The 19,337-nt window shown below is 37.9% G+C and overlaps 1 protein-coding gene across 6 annotated transcripts in view; it reads right to left on the reverse strand.

Moving 5' to 3' along the window:
- LAMA2 (laminin subunit alpha 2) overlaps positions 1-19,337 on the reverse strand; it is a 383,003-nt gene that overhangs the window by 279,908 nt on the left and 83,758 nt on the right. For all 6 annotated transcript variants that reach the window (XM_063329629.1, XM_063329631.1, XM_063329633.1 and 3 more), the window contains exons 2-3: positions 13,804-13,974; positions 8,503-8,615 (exon numbers count right to left, since the gene is read on the reverse strand). In XM_063329629.1, coding sequence (XP_063185699.1) covers positions 8,503-8,615; positions 13,804-13,974 — 284 coding nt within the window. The remainder of the gene's footprint in view (positions 1-8,502; positions 8,616-13,803; positions 13,975-19,337) is intronic.

Below are 19,337 nucleotides of genomic sequence, written 5' to 3' on the forward strand. Positions count from 1 at the left end.
TTTTCATTCTATAGATATCTAATTATTGCATTACCAGCAAATTGTGATGCTAAAGAAATTAATTACTAAAATGTTCAGATTCAAGTGTGTAAAGGCAACAAAAAACAAAATCTAAAAAAAAAAAAAAAAAAAATCAGTATTATAACATCCAGTGACATGTGTAAAAATTGGCTGAGGACTTCAATAAAACAGAAGAGAACTCATTTTTTTTTTTCATATTAGTTCCACAGCCTCATTTTCATGGTTTTAGTTGCATCTTTTTAGAGCTGTCACTTTACCAGTTCATTACCACTTAGGTACAATCGAACCAGAGAACTGGACTTCGGATTTTTTTTGAGAGAGAGATAATGAAATACTTTGTATTCTCAAATGTTTACATTACTTCAAAAGAGAATGATCCGTGTGCAAAAAGTACTAAAACCAAATATTCAGGATGACAGCTCTATGTCGCAGGCACGGACTGTAGCTCATAGATCAGTATTTTATACTTCAAGGTTTTACAATCAGTTGAAGCCAACGTAGACTCCCAGCTGCTCCAGAGAGGGCTGGAAATGTTTTCCCCATCACCTCCAGAAATATGTTCCTGCCCCGTCCCCCATGCTGGCATTAAAACCCCACACAGCAAGCCAAGTTAGAAAATTGATCTGGCAGAATCCTCACCCCCAAAAAAACAAGACAAGACTTAGTTTTCAGTATCAAGGTACTGATCTGGTTCACTGCACGGCAGCACAAGTGCTCTGCCAGAAGAAGGGAGACAGGAATGTTTCCCTTTAGCCAGTTTGTGGAGGGGGATGAGATGGCGAGGAAGAGCAGTTATGGAACTGCAGCATTACAGTCTGAACAGACTTTGCTTCTGTTCACATTTCTCTCTTTAGACAAACATTTTTGAAGATGGACAAAACAGACTGGCATTTGTTGGTGAAAAGTCTCAGTTTGGATTAATTTTCATTTCTGTTAAATTACTCTCTGGTTTGGGGATGAAGAGAAGCTTTAAACTGTACCTTTACCGAACTGCTTGGAAAGCATCTCAGACATCTGAAGCATGTAATTGTTAATAAATAAAAAAAAGAAAATATTAACTGAAAATGTTTGGACACATATACAAGTTTAACATATGAAGACCAACTGGCACTTAATTTTACTAATCTGGTTCTTGATCCCAAGACTAAAAAGAGTGTTGTTAACCTTCTCTTTATTCCTTTAGCTATTCTCATCTTTGTATTTGATTACAGCTATTGATAGATGTAATTTTCTTTTTTCTGCTGGAATATGTATTTGATATTCCAGAGCAGAGAAAATACAATGTGAAAACCAAGTATCTCCTAGTGATATACATATTCCTATGCTACTGCGCAGATAATGTGGAAAGGCTATTTTAATATGGTTGCGCCGCTCAACACGTTCTGATTCCTTAGCCACTGTTTGGTGAATTGTTATTAGTTAAAATAAAGAACTATAAACCTATATAAAAGGAAGCAATCTTCTTGTGGAATATTTTATCATCCAATTTACCTTGTATTTCACTGTGGTTGTAAGACTGACTTCAGTCACTCCCTAAAGGATTAGTTTAACTGGACCAGATTGTGGGGTTCAACTGTAAAGACCAAGACCCACACGACGGGTTCCACTCATTTTTTGAAACCAGACAGGGAGATCGTTCCAGAACCCAAAAATCATGCAACAACTTCTAAATGGTCAAGACTCAAAAACCTGGTTATTTCTTCTTTAATAATAAAATAAAATGAACAGGGATGCAGACTGAGTAAATTCATGGTCTCCGCTGCTTAATTTGCGTTATGACACAGTTCCTAGAATACGTGTTTTCAGACTGGCTTTGGGAGGGATGGTGAAACACAGGCAGTATTATTTACTAGAAACACAAAGAAATGGCTAGTCAGAAAGGGCAGCTTTACTTTTGAGATTACACAAGTACTCCAAGCCAGTCCTTCCGATAGCAATCTTCTTGTAACCTCCTCATTCAAACAGAACAAGGGAGAGGGAAGGCCAAAAGTGGGCAGAGAAGCGGTGATGGAAATAAGAATTTAATTGCTTATATAATCTTTCATTAAAACAGCCATTCTTTAAATTAAACATGTTATGAACAGGTAGCCTGCCTCAGCCTGGCCACACACCTGGGGAACATCTTCAACATGGTTCTGCAAGACAGCACTTGCCACGCTTGCCTCAAGTCATCCTTGGCTACCAAACATGGGAACTCTGCTGCTGTGTAACAGCGACAAACTCTTTCCAAAAGACAGTTGTGCTCTCACAAGGGATCTGGCTAATGTTGTGCTCCAAGGGAAATGACAGCTGAAAATAATGTTTCCTTCAAGCAGCTACCAACAGAGCACAGTCATACTGGCAAAGCAAAGGAGCAAACAACAAGGTCACACAAGCAAGGTCTCTTCACGGGAGGTTTCTCCCCTCTCATACTTCCCTTCTCCCCCAGTAAAAGTTGGCAATATTGCATTAAGAGATGGGGTAATGCCACCATTTTGGTGCGTGTAACATCTGAGAGGATCAACATAAAATCTGGACTCTGTTCAGACAGAGCTTACAAGGGTACCTCCACATTAGCTTTTTAGCTCAGATAAAGAGCATGCTTTTAGGATGAATCTCCCCACTGTCCCAATTTAGCATGCTTTGGTTCATAGCATGAATACATTGTGGAGCTCACAAACCGGATTCCCTTCAGATAAGAACTAAGCCAGGAGAACACGCTTAGACATACCTGACTCCTTTTAGCTGCTAATGGACATTTCGTCCATGATCCAGAATAGAGCTAGTCTGAAGTAAATTTTCTAACAAGTGCTCTGGATCCTCAGCACCAAACAAACACAAGTCCTCTCCCAAGTCCGTCCCCCCTCTCTCCCACTGTGACACATTTTTTGCTAATGCAGGCAAATTTGAAGTATCAATATGCAGATTTTTTCCTGAGTTGGTTTCAAATTTTACTCAAACGTTCAAATTACAAGCCACATTTCACATTACATATAGTAGTCCTCGGCATAGCAGCAGATGTACAAACACACTGTGTATTGTACACAACCCAAAAATTCAAGCTTTAAAATAAAAATAATAATTTAAAAAAAAAGAATTATGAAGAACAGTAACAAAATAATGAATCACAGTCCATATTGTGCATGCGGTATCCATAACTCAGCTGGGAAATATTACTTTCAGAAACATATATGCTATTTCTGATGTTCGTAGATGTAGTTTCTGATGTAGTTTATAATGGCAAAGAGTGATGATGTACTTCCAATGGAACTCTTCCTCCCTAATGATCTTTTTTCCAATTTGGTGGCATACAGATTCTGTTTCCCTTCATTGATAGGAGGGTTTTTTTCCCTCCCTTTTAAGCTCTTACCAGACTGACACACTGAGCTTTTACAATGCTAGTCTGAGTCCTATCCTGTTATTTTCCTGTCCCAGCCTGAATCTCTCCATTCATCTTGTCACAGTTTCTTAGTTCTCTCGTGCCTGTCTTTTGCCACAGAGCCACTTAGTTGTACAGTCTTGTGTAGAAAAAGCAAAAGCAATCACTCAGTTTTGCAATTCTTTTCCTCTTCTTAGCATTATCCTTATTAAGGGTATGTGATAAATGTTTGTGACCATGCACACGTGCATGTCTGTGTGTGTATTTCTGCTCATGGGTGTCAAAACGAATCAAATAAGAAAGAAATCATTCAAAACCAGACCAAAATCCTCCATTCAAATTATATTTGGACAATACGGTATTACAAAATAATGAATTTAGCATTAGCAGAATATTGCTGTCTGCTTTTCATAAATGCTTTTCAAAATGCTTCTGAGCAAGTCAAGCATTCTTATCCTACTTACAGCTATTCAGTTCTCTATATAGTTTCAGAAATGCCACTTCCCAAAGTATAGTATGTGCCACTCAAATAGTAAAGTCCATGAGTCTAAAAACTTACATTCTAAAAAGTACTGAAATAATACATTTCAGGATAAGTGGGACTACAGTGACTTCTTCATAGAGTCAGAACACAATTTTTAGACTCCTTCGTCCCTTCCTACGGAGAGAGGGCAGGGGACAGAATGAAAACACAAGGTGAAAGAGTTGGACACTATCCGAGCTTAAGGAACTTAAAACCGAGGAACTGCAATTGCTTTATAGAGAAATCAACTACATAGCTTAATCAGTTATTCTTGCTCTTGCACCTTATGAGATCTTATGAGGCTCTGAGGAATGTCAACTACTTTCTTTTCTTCAGAAATATATGCCTGGAAAGGATTACCTGGACACTGAGCTGATCCTCCACGATCTCAGGCAATTAAGATATAAAGCCCAGAATTTTCTGCCAGAACAGTAAGTCTGGGTACACCCAAGTTCCACACATCTACAAGTCACATAAAATATTCCAGCACCATTTAAAAAAAAAAATACAAAGTGTTTAGTAAAAAAATCAAAACCCACATAAATATGCTCCTGGCACAAGTATCTTAGCAATATCAAGGGTGTTGCCAATGTCCTTGCTCCCCACAACAGCAGGGAATTTGTTAATAAAAGTGTCCTGACGTGTGTAGAAATCAGAAACAGATGGGCTGACCACCTCACCTCAAACTGCCAACCAGTTTTCCTGTGTATTTGCCAATTTTCTTTAAAGATACTCTACTAATCTTCCACATCACTGTGAAAGTAAACCAATTGAGGATTTGGGACAGCATGAGTACAGGGAATATGTTCTCCCTGGAAGTCTAAGCATTTCTGTTTTGCCAACTCCCTTCTCTGTACTTCTTGAAGAGAAGGCTTATTTTCTGTCCTGCCAAACATCGCACTCACTGGACCTGAATTTTACTTTTGTTGCACTTGAACTGCGCACCACTCTTAAGGCGAAACCCACAGACCCTACACAAGCGGCAGGAGTAGGAGATGTGGAACAGCAGTGAGCTTCTCTTGGTAATTTGTGAGTGCTTCATAGACGCAACATAGCACACCATGAACCTACCCTGCCAAACTCAGATCTGCAGTATCACTTTCAGTAACCAGAATAACTCAACCCCTCATTTTAACCTCCGTTTAAATTCATGTAAGCAATTCCCAAATAAATCTAGATTCATATTTTGACCTCCTATACACTGGCTGGATGAAAAGCACTATAAAAAATAATTTCACATGTACAGCTATGAATGGTGTTCCATAATATTCTTGTGAAATTGATAAGATGGTGATTGTCAAAATGGCTAAAAAGTCTAGAAAAGTGAACGGTTACGAGAAAATTAACAAAGATGCTCAGAACCAAATAGTTCCAGTTTTCAACTCATAATTTTGTAATACATGGGGTACAAATTTCAAACGTACTTTAATGAATTAGAAACCTAGCCTCCACCATAGACAAGAGATCTTTATAAGCATTACGGTAAACCTCAACTGCTGGGAGAGAAGACAAAAAAATACTGCATTTTACCCAACCTGACTGATAATGTTTCGTCTCCTTCTAAAGTTAAATATATATTACTTCTTCATTTTATCAGTTATTGCCAACTAGTATACACCATTTTTATATGGCTACACTGCACAATAACGTAAAAAAAAATACGTAGCTGCCCCAAAAGGCCAAGCATTATATAAATGAAGAAATTGTAATTATTTTCCTTATTTTTTCATGAAATTAGAATTGCTAAAAGCATTCCATGTACTGTCATAATTACCAATAATAACATACAAACTAATGCATTCCTGCAATTTTCAGTCCATTACTTGTAGATTTGACATTTGTTATTTCTATCTCACAAAAAGAAGTTAAGCATTTTTATACTTAAAGCGAGAATTTATCAACACAAACATAGCAATTACTGAATCTCCTAGAAAACCAAGGTAAAGAATGATATTTCTTTTAAGTGAGGTCTCAGAGGTATCTGGTGACCTTCATCATTCATAGTGACTGCTATGCAAGACACTATCTGGAAGAGAAATTTCCTATTTACCGACTGTTTAATAAACCTACAAAGCCGTGTCTACAAAATACCCAAATAAGCAACCAAAAACTCCTAATACTCCTCAAAATCCAAACAACTCTTATTTCTTATCGAGCAGTCTAAAAGCCCTGCAAATTGCAACAGGCCTCTTACTACATTTTTGGGGAACAAAACTGTTGTTCTGTTCATGCAAGGTGGTAAGTAAACATAGTGTGCATTCCTAACTATTTGAGTTACTCAGATGATCAGGAGCGTGCCAGATGGCACTAGGGACACAAGGTCTTATCCCACCTCTCTGGCATCCGTGGAAATCTCAACACCGCTCCTGCTCCAGCTCATACAACTGAATGGGCTTAAGAGAAGCTATCAACTTTGGTGCTGCAAAAGGACCACCAAGCTGTCTTTGAACAATAAGCAAGAGAACATGGGAAAGAAACAGGGTCATACGGAGCCTTGTCTCGTTTTAAAAAAAAATAATGAAAAAACCCAAACCCACACAACACACAGTGCAGTATTCTCAGACTGCTGTCAACTGGCACACAAAGAAGCCTTTTAAATATATTAGAACAACCCATACTTTTTCTTCATTATAGTCACTGACCCCGTAGTTGCTAGCTTTTAGTATATTAGAAAACTCAAAACTTTCAGAAGTGCAGAAATTTGCTTATTTCTTATGACAATCGAGATACTGATATAGCAGAAAAAAAACACAGAAGTTGTAAAGCCCTAGTTTAGCAGGCCCGGCCTAAAAACTGCACAAGTAAAATCACTAGGGTTATGAAAAACAAGGATAGTTCTAATGCTTGAGAGCTACTCATTTAGCACATTTACTTTTTACACATTTACACATTTACTTTTTACTCATTTACACATTTACATTTACTTGCTGTAAAGGCAAACCAATTAATAACTCTGAAATTTTAACGGACATCTAAAAAACCTCAAAACTTTTCAATGCACAGGAGCTTAAATGTAAACTTCCATAAAAAGGTTTAGCTGTGCTGACTGAAAGAAAACACACACTGAAAACTTCTGCATATATAAGGCCAAAGACACAGATGTGGGATTGTTTCTGCCAGTAACAATGAGGGCTCCAAAGCCAGAATGCTAATAATTCTTCCAGGATTCAAAGGCTCTTCCAGGTATAAACGTTACTGCCATCCATGTGTTTCAGTGTCATGGATACAAGGTACTTACAAGAATTTCTACCATCAGATCGTTTGGATGACAGCTTGTTTACAAGAAATAAAGGACAAAAACTAGAAATCCAAGCATCACTCTTTGTTAAACCTTACTGAAGTTCTGAATTCTGGACTAAGTCTGATCTCTTACAACAAAATTGTAAGTATGCATGCACACAGGTGTCTCAATGCCCTGCCTTTGATTTCATTGTGTTTTCTAACACACTCTGCTTCCTTCAAGCCTCTTGAATGGTGACAATGTGCTATTGTCCTCTCTAAGTACAGCGAAATGAGAAAGAAAGGAGATAAGGACAGGCAGGTTCCAAGTGTAATCAATAAACCAATAATAATAATAAATTGAAACAGAAAACTGGTCTCAGTGAACAGATCACAAAGGAGGGGGAGCTGAGAAGGAGAATCTCTCTCCAACGAGCCAGAGAAAGCGCCTTCCCTTTTTTCTTAACACCAGGAAAACAGAGTATGATTTTTGGCCTGATTCAAGTTGCAGACAAATATGGGCCAGCTACAAACCAGAAAAGATTTGGGGGTGGGGGTGGTGTGTGTGGCATTAAAATTAATTTGTTATCTACTTAATTGAATGCCAAAATGGTCAAATTTAATAACATGATGAATAAATTTGGTACCAGATAGTTGTTCTGTATTCATCTTGGCATAGCAAAAAAAAAAAAATTACTTTCCTTATACCTTCAAATCCTCTCGCTTACATCCACTGGAATTTATATAGCATTTTTGTAAGCATCAAATAACTGCATTCCATATAGCTACATCTGTCAAGCAAGATTCCATTAACAGGAGGCAATTTAAGGACCTCATTAGCCAAACTCCTCCCTTAACCCAGGCTCTCCCTCAAAATAACCCGCTACATGTGCATGTATACCTAGCGCAGCAGAACTATTTTTAGTGTATTTAAATATTTTGAGTATTTTAGTGTATTTAAATATATGGTACTATGCGACTGAAACAAGAAAGAACAGTATTCTAACCATAAACTTTTATTCGTTTAAATTTTCCCTGAAATTTTTCCCTGAAACTATCTTTTAATTGTCTTTAAAGAACCAAATCAGAAGTTATTGTAAAAATAATTAAAGCACCAAAACCAAACTGAAAATGTTATATCTAAAATAATTTCAAACATGAATTCATAAAAATATATATGAAATAATTATTTTTAACTTGGTACATTTTCTAATAATGAATGGGTGAGTCATAATTTTCCACGTAAACAACAAAAAGTTATAGAAGCTGAGTGTGCCTTCATAATATAAAAACAACAAAAAGCAAAGAGAAAAACACTCCAAGTCATCTATTGTGCAAGAAACAAAGCTTTTGCAGAAACAAACAAACAGAAGAAGTCTACCTGTTGGAGGTCCAATGTAATGGTCACATAATGATATTCAATTCCATTCTGGATACTAGGGCTTTGCCACCAAGTGTTCTTGCCATCAATTGCATTTGTTATCGGATGTCGTTCTGTTAGAACAGCAGAAATACATAAACATTATTAGGAGATTTAAATTTTTTTAGATCTAAAATCTAGATTTGAAAACAATTACAGAACTAACAAGGCAGCACTTTAAAATAAAACCTAGGAAACTAATTTTCCTTTGACTCTTTGGGGCATAGTTGTGCTTATTATTACTGTAACACTCATCTAACGTTAGTTGTTTAATTTTGGATGACAAGAAGGTGATTCAGAACACCTAAATGCCCTTGGAGGCTCTCCCGATTCTACAGAAAATGTAGGCATCTAAATCGAGTGACCACTTCCTGCAGTCTTCTAAAGTTTCAGGTACTGTGAAGTCATTAAATGTTGCAACAGAAACAACAAATCAGGAACCCATGATACAGTGTGCAGGGAAACCAGAGATTAAACTAACACTGGTACTTGCATTTCTAAGACATTTCTAAGCACAGATGGAAATTCAGGAAATAATTCAGAAATCATTACAGAGGAAATGATTCAGAAATCATTACAGAATATATTTCTCAACAGGAAAATTGTCTGACTCACATGCATGCATATAAAGATGGTTATAATCCATACCAAAACCCAAGATGCATTACTTTTCGTGTTTACATTTATGCTGCTGCAGTGTAAAATAACAAATAACAGGGAAAAGAAGTTACTTACAGCATTGAATTCTTCCTAGATTTCAAGATCTTCTAAGTTATTGAAGTTTGCTTACACAGTATTTTGATGTTATTTAGATTGAGGAAAATCGTACTCAACACTTCCAGCTTACTTTTTGTGGTCAATGCGTGTTTCTCTCCGGTATGAAATGGAGAAGAACCCCAACCTTAAAACATACAAGGATCTATATTTTGAAGTTCCAAATTGCCTAGACCGTGTCTGTACATTATGGGGAAAATAACCCAAAGGAAATTAAAATATAGTAGGTTTCTTCTATGCAGGTTCTGTCTGCAAGAACATAACAAGTTAGAAGAAATCCTACCCCTCTCATTAAGGATGGCTATCTAAACTGACAGGTTTTCTTGATATAAACCGGAATATGCTTCATTACTAGCTAGTCCTAGAATTGCAAATAACTAAGTCATGAACTGATTAATTTACTTGTTCTTTTAATTATTATTTCAATCAACCAGACAGACTGATACTTTGTGTCTGTTTTCTTGCTACATCAACCACCTGTGGAGGACATGAGTCCTAGCTCATTAAGGAAAGCCAGAATGTCTGAACATATTTAAAGATACAATTAAAGTGCTTTCTGTGAGTGAGGGAAGGCATAAGCCCTCAAAATTGAAAATGCCAAAAATTTCATTTAAATACCAGATTATTCAGTGGCATTAGTGGGCACCAACAATTGCAAGTCGGAATACTGGTGCTACAAGTGTTGTTATTAGTAGCTTTATCTTTACATTGAGGAGAAAAACAAAACACCCCCATGCTTTACAAGTTGTCAATTCCCACAGCTCTGATCATCTTCACAAACCTTGGCTTTAAATGAATGCTAGCCAAAATCACCTGTAAATCAAACCCAGAGCTCCTCAGTGATTGCGGCAGAAGCTGTCTAATTGGGAATTTTGATGTAAGTCTCTTCAGGTGAAGTCGATATAAAGGTAAATCATGAGAAGGAGGGTTAGCAGATGAACCAACAATTAACTGTAATCTCCATTATGAAAGTTTAATCATAATTAATTTGAAAACACTGATTAATTGCTGGGATGTTTTGCCTATTTAAAAGAGAAAGGAAAATAATATAATATTTGCAAAATGGACTGGATTGCAAATGTAGTTCGAGGACCAATCTCCCTGATGGTGGCAAGGGGGAGAACTTACAGAGTGAGCCCATCAAACTGTGCTCTTTAATTTGGGTTCACATGTGATTAACCAGGGAATTTGTGTTCATTTCTTACTACAGTAATTAAGGGGAGGCACTCCAGACTCGCACATTCCAGGGGGATCATTTAAAGTCTGGTTACATTACACGGTTCTCCTATTAATGAGCCATCTCTGTTTAAATAAGGCACTTCCTTCTGCCAAATGAACATTTAAAAGCCTTAAAATGAGATGTGGCTGGCAACAAAAGACCAGACCTTATGAAGCTGGTCAGATTCAAGTTTTTAAGAGGGGAAACACAGATATAAATCATTCAGATGGGGTTTATATTTATGTACATATCTATGTGTGTGTGTATATACACGTACATTAGCGTATGCTATCTGATATCACAGGCAGGGCATGGTGACAAAGCAATCTAGCTCTGTTTTAGGTTTGGTTTCTGAATTAAACAAACTTGATAGTAAAAAAACTTGTATGATGTGCATCTGTCTCTAAATACCCATCTACATACAAGGAAAAGAATCTACTGCACAGTGCTTCTGCCAGTGGGAATGGTTCCAAAAACCCTTGAAATCTTCTCTGAGTGAGACACACTACGATAGTGTAACACATTTGGATGCTTATATTGCTAAAAAAATCACATGACCTTTCTTCCGAAAGTGGCATTTACTACAATTAAAGAAGAAGTCAAAACTTGGAAAGCTATCTTGGGGGAAAAAAAGCAGGTTGCAACTGTGTTCAGACAAATGAAGCAGTCTGTACTGGGGCAATTATAATTAGCTTTGCAAGTTCAAGATGGGGAGCAAATGGATACGTAGCCATTTAGCAAGAAAGCATCTGGGGATTATAACGGACAACTAGCTATATATCTCCCAGTGGTGTCACACAATTAAAAATGGGCAATATCTACTGTAAGGGACGGACTGTAAATTCCCTGATGAGGGGCAGAAGGCCCTCCAAGCCTTCAATGGAATGCCTCAAACACTCGAAAGGAGATAAATAATGCAGGCCTGGCCTTCAAAGAACTGATAAGGCTAACGTTTCTGATGCCTGAAAGTGTGGGAGAACTGTCTTGTGAAGACAGGATAGTTCTGCCACTCATGTGGTGACCTTGCTAGTTCTCAGTTCTAAAGGCCATTGTGTCCAATGAGTGACCTTTGCTTCATTATCTGCGAAATGCATATGAAAGCGCACACCCCTGCATATGCTAATGAAGATTATAGAGATCATGCTAAACATGTATGACCATGGCACTCGTGTCTCCACTCAAATCATGCTACACGTCACCTGGGAGAAGGGAGAAACCTGAGACAAGGCTGTCCTCAGCAAGGGGCGTGGACCATGCTAATTCAGCAAACATAAGAAGGGAAAATAAGTGCCCCTAGGGGGGAACAAGAAGAAACAATAGAAGAAGATAATGCCTGGGAAGATTCTTCCCAAGAAAGAAGACTATGCCTGGGAAGATTTTTCCAAGAAAGAAGGTTATGCCTGGGAAGATTCCCTGAAAAAGACGCTGAAACCAGGACCAGTGATCTCTTTATCTCTTTTTTCTAGTCTTTTCCTTTCTCTATCCCTCAGTTTCTCTTTTCTCTTAGAATTGTTAAGTAACGGTTAGAGTTGTTAAGTAACGACCTTAAGTACGACCTTAAGTACCGCTTGCCATAAGTTGTCCTATACCTGTTGTTAAGTGACACAATGCATACCTCACCACTTGCCATAATTTGTTATACACCTAACCAATTATCATGGACTTGTTAAGACCTATACTAACCATTTTGGGAAGCTAATAAATGTTTGTATATGGACCTTGAGATTTATCTCACCTTAGTCCACACCATTGAGAATTTACGAATCTGAAGTCACTTACCCTCCCTCTTTACTGGGAGTGGGACGCGACATCTACGTAAAACGTGTGAACAGGAATAGATTCTGTTAATTCTGAAGCAAACCTGCATCTCTGTGCAGTACTGGTAAGAGTTCAGGTGAATTTTAATACAGACTAAAGCCTCCAGAGAGAATTCAGAGAACTGCAATTTGCACAGTTAAGAGTTCTAGAAAACAGAACCTATGAGAAGAATGAAAGAAAAGTGATAGTCTGGTGTAGAAACTAGATAGAGCAGCAATACCATCAACCCTCAACTAAGTAAAAGAATTTTGTAAAGAAAAAGGGAATAATCCATTCCTTGTATTGACTGAAGTTAGGAAAAAGTTAACATGAATTTCATCAAGGAAGATGAAGATCAGCTATTAGGAAAAGACTTTATAATGAGTAAAATAACTCTGTGAAGGGTGGCCCTGGAAGGAAGTTTCTAAGGAGAAGCTAAACAAAGCTCTGTCTGAAAAGCTACAGCCATAGATAGCTCATCATGTCTAGAACTAGCAAATAGTTTACATTCTGTCTTTTTTTTTTTTTTCCTGTGGTTTAAAGCATATGCTTAAATGTGCTTTGTCATGAGGTATAAATCCATCCGAGCTAGGTTTTAGATGGAAACAACTGGAAAAAAAGATAAATTGTCCCCACGCTTCTATGGCTGTGCTTCTTCCAACAGTTTATCTATTCCATTAAAAGCTGTCTTAAGTGTCTCTACACCCTCTACCATCTACAGTGCCAATATACTCACAAAAATCTACCAGCGTTAATGCCATTCATGTCTGTCACTGCAAGGTCACATAAAATTAAACTTGTATGACTTCACTAAGAAATTTTCTTAGTGCTAATCTTACCAACGATTAGAAATATGCATCTCTGAAGCAGATGATTTATACTTGAAAACTAGTTTTGCTTCTGGGTAGTCTTTAAGAAAGCAGTGTTAGCAAAGATTGATTTTAATATGAAAAATAAAGCAATTAAACCAAGCAGGGTTCCATTATCTTATCTCCTTTTTGCTGGCTCAGTGAAACTGAATTAACATCAAATGAAGAAGAAAAAGATCTCAGAACACAATAAAATAAAACTGGAGTTGGCCCTAAACTGAAATTCCAAATGTTGCTCAGATCGCCTAAAATGTTCAAATTCCACAGGTAGGTATGCAGGTAGAAGTCATCTGGTTTTCATTCATGCTTAATATATATCAAGAGAATTCAAGTAAATAAAATTCAAGTAGATACTTAATTTTCCTAAATCTGAATTTAGGTGCTCCACTTTTAAGTATCTGAATTATAAAGTTACATTTGAGAAGTATACATAACAGATACAGATTTTGAAATACCAATGGAAGAGATAGGTAACCTAATTTAAAAAGAAGTCAACCAGTATTTCATAGTAATTGGGCCAGGGACCTAGAGTTTTGCTTGATGAGTCTACAAATTTTGTAAAAAAAACTTTTTAAAGGAACAAAATGAAAATGGCACACGTACGATGGGGAACTCTGCTCCTTTGATCACAAATACGGCACTGAGGGTTCCTTGCAGGCTGTCCAGGTACATGTTCAACAAGTTTGCAGTACATTTCCCGACCCTTTTCTCCACAGGTAGCGTTGGTTGTGATGAGAGCATTAGTAGCCAGGTTCAGCACTGCGGGAAACAACCCTGCAAACAAAATAAAATCAAATTGTAAACAAAAGCAACAAAGGTGAATTTAGCGGCACAATCATAAATGAACATGACACCTTTCATGACATTAAAGCAAAAGGCTTAGTTTTCAACAATTATGGAAGCAATGAAGCACAGAAAAGCACCAACAACTTTGGTTTTGAATCCAGAGTTTAGACATTGGAATAAAGCCATTATACTGATGATTTCCTCCTCATTCCCTTCTAAAATTCAAATTGGTACCTTCTGGTTATATCTTGAACAGCAGCAGGATGCCAAAGGAGAAATTTAAGTATGGAAACATACAAAGCACCACAAAATATTTTTTTCATAATCAAACCTTCTGTTCCTACCTATTGGACATTGAAACAGTGTATGTAAATTACCTGTGAAAACTCTTTATTATTCTTCTTTCCTGCCTACATCTCCACAGGAAAGCTTTTCCTTCACAGACTGCATCACTTGTATTACACTCTAACACTGTTCTGCTAAGGACCTGATAGTCACCTTTGTCACCAGAGGAGCTAAGTAATTCATGCAACAACATGAATAGCATCTGCCATGTGTGGTTTCCCTTTCCTCAAGAAGAGGATATATACAATGTTATATCTTTTATGGCAGTACTGTTATTCTTTTCAGGCGCACATGCTGAGTGATGCATTATAATTCTCATTAAGCACAGCACTTAAGCACATGTCTGAGTGCTCTGCTGAACCGAGTTCTATGTAGCAGTAAACTATAAAGATTATAAGCCATATGAAGAACAATCATAACAATCATTAAGGTGGGCTCCTCTCCTTTCTACTAAATCCTGATCAAAACCTTCAAGCCACGATAAAATTGATCCATGGAGACAAAGTGATATGATGTGAATGTATACGTTAGGCCCTCACGTTAAATCGATCAATTTTGCATCTTCAAAAGCATAATTTACCATGGCTGCAGGTTAAACCAAAACAACAACAAACAAAAATCTGAGGTATGGATTTGGATTATCTGCACACTTATTTGATGACAATTTCTACTGGCCCCAAACCCACCCTTCTGAAATTCATTCAGCTTCTAACCCTACTGTATTATTATAACCTTAAAATAAGGCTTTAATCAAAACTGAATCTATGATTATTTCACACTGACAAAGCTCCCTTTATGATTTTCTTTTCCTTTTTCTCCTCCACAGATGGACACTATTCAACTGACTCCTTTCAGTCCTTTAACTCCAGTCTACTGCTTGTGTCTGCAATTAACCTGTATGCCATTAATTACCAAGCTCGGGTGGTCATGGCACAGCTGTCCTCTGACATTGTGAGTTAGTGACTCTCATACTCACATTAAAACCATGTTAAACATACTGCTTGAGCAAGGCAACCAATTAGTTACAAACCCATCCAATTTGTATAGTCAATCAATAGTTGAGATTTTATGGATCGTGTAGCTTCCTTCTTCTGTATAGATTACAGTCCATTTTCATCACATTTTAAAATCTATACAGTTGTCCTTGTATTTCTATTCAACACGTTCAGTGGTATTTGCTGCCTTCTGCAGCAGGGACACATGGTAAAAATCTGTGTAGGCATTAGCCAAGTAGATGAATTAGTAGCTGTGGAACTTCCTATGTTGACTTACAGCCTCATTATTCTCTTTTTAGGCTGTACAAAGTTAATAGTAATCATTCAGTCTCAACACAGAGTCTGGCATTTGGTTTCGAGTTAAGTATTTTATTCCCTCAAAAGTGAACCTCATAAAAAGGACAGAATGATCCTACATGCAAGGAATTGCAGTACCTGGCATCGGGAGAATAAATCCTTCAAAAAACAGTGGAGCAGCTGAAAAAGAGCAGGGAAAAAGCCTCCAGATAGGTCTATACACAAATCATACAATTGTTCTACATTTTAACTAAAATTTTAGATGTAAGAGACATAAGTACATGAAGAGTACTTAAGGAACTCATCAATTAGAACAATATTTCGCTCTCAGGTAACCTCTTTTATGTGCAGAGCAGCTTAGGATAAAACTACCACACAGCCTTCCCCATAATCAGTAGAGACACAGGCACCGAAACCGGTACTGGGTGTTTCACTGAAGAGACCACGTCAAGACCCCAGCACCTCAGGAAGAAGGGCATCACACTGCGTTCCCTGCAGGTTCACAGGGGTGGGTCCGACAAGCAGAGAGCAAGCGATGCACAAAGTGCTCCAACACTGCACCCAACACCACATTCGGTGTTGAGGAATTACCCAATCCTAGAATTTTAACGAGTTAAAAATTACAATTAACTACATATTTGATTTTTTTAAAATAATTGTTGTTTGCAAGGAGCAGGGAGTTGGTCTCAATGATCCTATGGTTCCCTTCCAACTTGAGATATCCTATGATTCTATGACACTGCTTTGTATAGCCCAAAAAAAGGCTTTGGTTTTAAAGAACACCTGACGTGCAATCCCGATGGAATGGAGGAAGCAATACTATTCATATTGCTTTCTAGCAATTAATATATATAATACTTTCACAACGTAGGCACGAAATTCTAGCAATACAGAAGATCATAGATTCATAGAATGTCTCAAGTTGGAAGGGGCCTTTAAAGTTCATCTAGTCCAACCTCCCCTGCAATGAGCCACGACACATTCAACTAGGTCAGGTTGCTCAAAGCCCCATCCAACCTGACCTTGAATGTTTCCAGGGATGGGGCATCTACCACCTCTCTGGGCAACCTGGACCAGTGTTTCACCACCCTCATTGTAAAAAAATTCTTCCTTATATCTAGTCTAAATCTTCCCTCTTTTAGTTTAAAACCATTGTCCCCTTGTCCTATCTCAACAGACCCTGATAAAAAGTTTTTCCCCATCTTTCCTTTAGGCCCCCATTAAGTACTGAAAGGATGCTTATAAGGTCTCCCTGGAGCCTTCTCTTCTCCAGGCTGAACAACCCCAACTTTCTCGGCCTGTCTTCACAGGAGAGGTGCTCCAGCCCTCTGATCATCTTCATGGCCCTCCTCTGGACCCATTCCAACAGGTCTGTGTCTTTCCTGTGTTGAGGGCTCCAGAGCTGGACACAGTGCTCCAGGTCGTGTCTCACCAGAGCAGAGTAGAGGGGCAGAATCACCTCCCTCGACCTGCCGGCCACGCTGCTTTTGATGCAGCGCAGGATGCAGTTGGATTTCTGGGCTGTGAGCGCACATTGCCAGCTCATGTCCATCTTTTCATCCACCAGTACCCCCCAAGCCCTTCTCCTCAGGGCTGCTCTCAATCCCTTCATGCCCCAGCCTGTATTGATACCGAGGGTTGCCTTGACCCAGGTGCAGGACCCTGCACTTAACTTTGTTTAACCTCATAAATTTCACATGGGCCCGCTTCTCGAGCCTGTCCATGTCCCTCTGGATAGCATCCCATCCCTCAGGCATGTCAAATACATCACTCAGCTTGCTGAGGGTGCACTCAATCCCACTGTCTATGTCACTGATGAAGATATTAAACAGTACTGATCCCACTATGGACCCCTGAGGGACATCACTTGTCACCAATCTCCATCTGGACATTGAGCCATTAACCACCACCCTCTGGATCTGACCATTCAATTCCTCATCCACCAAACAGTCCACCCATCAAATCCATAACTCTCCAATTTAGAGAGAAGGATTTTGTGGGGGACTGTGTCAAAGGTCTTCAAAGCATTGTCTTGAACCCTTTAGTTAGGCCCTTTGAACATGAAACAAAAACGTGAATGTTCATGATGCTAGTATACACTGTTTACCCTTTCTAAGATGCACATCTATCCAGTCATAAATCCCCAAGAAAAGTTCAAAACACCACAGTTCATTTTTTTTTTTAGAGAATTTTGCCTTATTTTTCATGATGATGATCAGAGAGAAGAAATATTTAAAAACTGGTGTACTAGTTTTGTGCATCTTAAAATTCAATCACTCGTTAAAGTTTATTTAGTTATCAATCCCATCTTGAATTCTATAGGCATCCTGCTATGAAATACTTCCAAAAACAAGATCTGCTATAATTACAGACAGGTCTTCTTTCTTTATTGTCAAAAACCTTTAGTAATCATTTGCTCCAGTGCAAAGACTGGGTAAAATGCCTCTGAGTCAGAAACACATTATCTCTATTTTGTGTAGCTCAAGTGCAAGCAGAGAAATTCTACTCCCTTCAACTGCCAGCTACATCAATCTTTTCCTTCCTTTGTGTCACTGGCAAAAAACAGATTAACATTCATTTCTACCTTTAAAAAATACCAAAATTCTAGCAATTGCATGGAGGAAATAGGTAGAAAAGACTGGCTTGTAATCAGGTGGTGGTTTTAGCAGCTCGGATTCAATTTCTGGTTTTCAACAGACTTCTGTTGCATGAACAGAAAAATAGTCTCAGATTCTCTTCTATGAAATAGGTATGGTCAACTTTCTGCTTCATACTCCAGTTTTTAAGCATGGAATATATTCCATGGAACTTTTAGAGCGTGGAAGCCTGATCGACAGTTTACTTAATGTTGACAGGTGATTGAACTATGAAGGGAAAATAACACAGAAACTAATATTCTTTAAAGTGGTGTACCATGCAAAGGTAATCAAGAAAGCTGCTCAACTCGCTACAGAATTAGTGATAACTTTAGCACACATTGTCAACAGAAACATTTTTAGAAAAAAAAAATTGGTAAAAATGAAAAGCAGCAAATGAACAGCAATATCTTATTTTTGCCTACAAACGTTGATGTCCTCAAGTTTTACACTGCCAGTGTCCTCGTTAAGTAGGGGGTGGTAACAAACTGCTAACAACTTCAGCAGTTTTTTAAATGGTTCCTGGATCAAAGCAGATCTGAATATTTATCTTAAAGACAAAAATAGTGGATGCTTGGGATCAGTGTCTTTTACAGAGGCCTCACAAGTGATCCCTTATCAATACTAGAGTTCTTCGCTGACGTTGGCAAGTGTATAAAAAAAAGTGTGACAAGATCACAGCTGTGGATCAACTTCTAACTGTGGACACTAATTGGCTATGAGTTTTCTACTGGGAAAACAACTGACTGTGAAATGTATAAAATGACATAACTGTGTATAAATTCATAAACGGGTTTAGCAAGTGATCATTTAGAAATGAACATGGTAAGTTTAGTTACCTTTCTACCACAAATTGGGGGTGCTGAGTCAATTTATCATACAGAAGTTCTGTTCATTGACTGGGATTCTTTCGTCTCTTTATAAATGAACCACTTTTCTGTATAACAGAAAATAAATTCAAGAATACATGAATAAAATATATAATAAAATGTTTTTATTCAAAAAGCAGGAATGGATTAAAACCCAATTAGATTAATACATAGAACAGGGTTCATCTGGGCCTGTTAAACATGAAGGG

This window comes from Chroicocephalus ridibundus, chromosome 3 (assembly GCF_963924245.1).
Source record: "Chroicocephalus ridibundus chromosome 3, bChrRid1.1, whole genome shotgun sequence".
NCBI classification, from domain to species: domain Eukaryota; kingdom Metazoa; phylum Chordata; class Aves; order Charadriiformes; family Laridae; genus Chroicocephalus; species Chroicocephalus ridibundus.